The following is a 3,855-nucleotide window of genomic DNA, read 5'->3' on the forward strand; positions in this document are numbered from 1 at the left end:
ACAGATAACTTAAGTCAGTCACACCTTTCTTCAATTTCTATATGGCAACAAATTTCACAACAAACTGTATTAATAATTATAAAAGATACATTAATTTGAAAGCTTTTCATTTTTAATTTCAAAAATAAATACAATTTTTTTAAACAAAGAAAAAAAATATTACATGTAGAAAGAGAACAATTTTCTCAAGGAGGAATATAAAATTCTAATTTTGGTCTTCTGTCCATTCAGTTGGGTAAACTACTAAGCAAATATTAAATTATTAAATTATCATTCAATAAAAATTCACTCTGCCGGCTGCGTGCGCGCGGGCCCTTCCGACGTCGGCGCGGGCGGGCGGCTCCGCCTGGCCTAGGGCTCCTTTGCCCCGCCCCGCTGCCCGCGCCGTTGTGGCGTCTACTTCCGGGCCCTCACCACCTTTAGCGAAACCAACGAGAAGAAACCGCCTGCATGTAGAGCAGCCCGACCAGGAACGTATCCGAGTGGCGCGCGAACGGGAGAGGAAAGCCGTGCGCGGCTGCGCTTTACCGCCCCTGAGCCGCTCTAGACGCGGGAAAAATGCTTTCTGAAAGCAGTTCATTTTTGAAGGGTGTAATGCTTGGAAGCATTTTCTGTGCCTTGATCACTATGCTAGGACACATTAGGATTGGTCATGGAAATAGAATGCACCACCATGAGCATCATCACCTACAAGCTCCTAATAAAGAAGATATCTTGAAAATTTCAGAGGATGAACGCATGGAGCTCAGTAAGAGCTTTCGAGTATACTGTATCATCCTTGTCAAACCCAAAGATGTGAGTCTCTGGGCTGCAGTGAAGGAGACTTGGACCAAACACTGTGACAAAGCAGAGTTCTTCAGTTCTGAAAATGTTAAAGTGTTTGAGTCAATTAACATGGAAACAAATGACATGTGGTTAATGATGAGAAAAGCTTACAAATACGCCTTTGATAAATATAGAGACCAATACAACTGGTTCTTCCTTGCACGCCCCACTACGTTTGCTATTATTGAAAACTTAAAGTACTTTTTGTTAAAAAAGGATCCATCACAACCTTTCTATCTAGGCCACACTATAAAATCTGGAGACCTCGAGTATGTGAGTATGGAAGGAGGAATTGTCTTAAGTGTAGAATCAATGAAAAGACTTAACAGCCTTCTCAGTATTCCTGAAAAGTGTCCTGAACAGGAAGGGATGATTTGGAAGATATCTGAAGATAAGCAGCTAGCAGTCTGCCTGAAATACGCTGGAGTATTTGCAGAAAATGCAGAAGATGCTGAAGGAAAAGATGTATTTAACACCAAGTCTGTTGGGCTTTTTATTAAAGAGGCAATGACTAATCACCCCAACCAGGTAGTAGAAGGATGTTGTTCAGATATGGCTGTTACTTTTAATGGACTGACGCCTAATCAGATGCATGTAATGATGTACGGGGTATACCGTCTTAGGGCATTTGGGCATATTTTCAATGATGCATTGGTTTTCCTACCTCCAAATGGTTCTGATAATGACTGAGAAGAAATAAGAGCATGTATATGATCACCGTGTAGGACATGTGGTGTTATTTGTAGTAACAACTGCATATCCAACACAGCAGTATGTTTCTTTTCTTTTTTTTTTCGTTTTCAGTTTGTTGGCACTGGTTTATTCACACACTGAAGTTTAGTAATACATTTTAAAATAGGGTAGGGTTTTTTTCCTTAAAACACACATGAGAATTTCAACTGTGTTGGAAAGAAATGTTTTAATAATAATAATTTTACAAATAAAGAATATATTTATAAATAATATATTTATGTGATAAATTCTAAATTATGAACATTAAAAATCTGTGTGGCACATGTTTTTGCTGATTGGTTAAAAAATTTAACATGTCTTTTTAGCTTTCTAAGATACGCAAATGAAATCTCTAGTTGTGAATTTGTGATTAAAGTAAAACTTTTAGCTATGTGTTTCTGTTACTTCTAACGTTGGTTTATGTTCTAAGCCTTCGCAAGTGCCAGTGGATTTGCTTTCTCAAAATACACAACCAAGCAATAAAGGGAATGTTCCCAACAACAACAACAAAAAAATTCACTCTGCCTCTCCTTTCACTCTAGTTAGAGTACACTTCCCTGCCCCAGTGGTGTTAGGCTTAGCCATAGGACCTGCTCTGGTCAGTGGAATGTTGGTTCTGATGTCAGCAGAGCCCTCACCCATATTTGCACGACTTGGCAGTGACCAGCCATGCGTAGAGTATAACCTAGACAGCCACTGTTTTCAACCAATCTGGGCTCTAGAAAAAAACACATGAAGAACAGAACTGAACCCAGCCTACAACCTGAAGTAAATCCATCCAACCTGCAGCCTAAAGCAGAGCTACCTAGCTGAATCAAGTCTAGATGAGCAGAACTCCAGCTGACCCGCAGATTACTGAGCATAAGAAAGAACACTATTGCTATCAGGCACTGTTTTTTTAATTGGTTTATTATGCAGCATTATTATGGCAATACCTGATCAACAAAGTGTGGTTTGAACACAATATATGTGCCTCTAATATTTGGCAAGCAATTATTCATCTCTGCCTTTAGAACAACTGCTAAGAACGTAAGTTTCCCAAAGCCCTGGACAGAACCAAGATGTTTTAACCCAGAAAGATACCAGAAACAAAATTAGGGGAAAAAGTCAAACTAGAAACTACTTAGGGCTTCCCTGGTGGCGCAGTGGTTGAGGCTCCACCTGCCGATGCAGGGGACACGGGTTCGTGCCCCGGTCCGGGAAGATCCCACATGCCGCGGAGCGGCTGGGCCCGTGAGCCATGGCCGCTGAGCCTGTGCGTCCGGAGTCTGTGCTCCACAGCAGGAGAGGCTACAGCAGTGAGCGGCCCACGTACCGCAAAAAAAAAAAAAACAAAAAAACTACTTAAATGACAATGAGATGCAGTGGGGGTCAGAAGACCAGGACTCCCACTATAAATCTTGTAATTTCAGCAAATCAATACATTTTTTCTGAAGCCCATCCTTAGTTTACTCATTTGTAAAGTAAAGTTAGGCCTTGTTTCCTACCTCACACCTTTTACAAAAGTGAAAAAAAAAAAAAATACTGCACTGGGCATATGTGAATTTCAGTTAACCCATGGCCATGAATTGGGCATGTGACAAAGAACTTGTATAGCCAGTGAGCAGACTGTTTATCTTAAGAGTCCATGTGTCTTCTCAAAAAGGACTACCTCTTTTAGTTTAAGATAAACTAGTAAAGCTTATTTCTTGCAGAGAGCACAGGCCTTTAGATGCAACAGTAAGACCAAAAGCAAAGGCATTATCTTTGGCTCCTGGCTTGTAGCCAGCCTGCAAGATGGCCCCAGTGATTCCTGCCTCCTGGTATTTGCACTGTTTTTAGTCCCTTTCTTTATTGTACCAGGGACAGTCTCTGTGACCAGCAGCATTTGAGAGAAGTGATGGCATGTCACCTCTGATATCAGAGCTTTTTATTTGCGTGTGCACTCTCCACTCTTGAATCGCTTACTCTGGGGGAAGAGCTATGTCTTAAGTAGTCCTATGGTGAGCCTCATGTACCAAGAAACTGAAGCCTCCTGCCAACAACGGCATGAATAATATTGTTGGATTCTCCCCCAGGCATTCTTTCATATGAAACCACAGTCCTGCTGACAGTATAACTGCAACTTCTTGAGAGAGCTTAAGCCAGTATCACCCAGCTAAGCAGCTCCCAGATTCCTGACTCACAAAAATGGCAAGATGATAATTTTCATCAGGGGCAATTTATTATGCAACAATACATGACTAATACAATAATATATCCCCATACATATACTTAAACAAGAGATGCTGGGTTGTTGGCCTTGCCAAGATCTTTCAC

General features: G+C 41.0%; 1 protein-coding gene across 1 annotated transcript; it reads left to right on the forward strand.

Annotated features, from left to right (window-relative positions):
* Positions 1 to 441: 441 nt before the first annotated feature.
* LOC309820812 (C1GALT1-specific chaperone 1-like) lies at positions 442 to 1,520 on the forward strand. The gene has a single exon (XM_082651821.1). It carries the CDS (start codon positions 559 to 561, stop codon positions 1,513 to 1,515), a length of 957 nt encoding a protein of 318 aa, XP_082507947.1. The 5' UTR covers positions 442 to 558; the 3' UTR covers positions 1,516 to 1,520.
* Positions 1,521 to 3,855: the final 2,335 nt, after the last annotated feature.

This window comes from Grampus griseus, assembly GCF_964374135.1.
Source record: "Grampus griseus genome assembly, chromosome: 3".
NCBI classification, from domain to species: domain Eukaryota; kingdom Metazoa; phylum Chordata; class Mammalia; order Artiodactyla; family Delphinidae; genus Grampus; species Grampus griseus.

Coding starts and splice junctions, on each gene's coding strand:
- LOC309820812 (XM_082651821.1), top strand. CDS start 559: ATGCTTTCTGAAAGCAGTTCATTTTTGAAGGGTGTAATGCTTGGAAGC.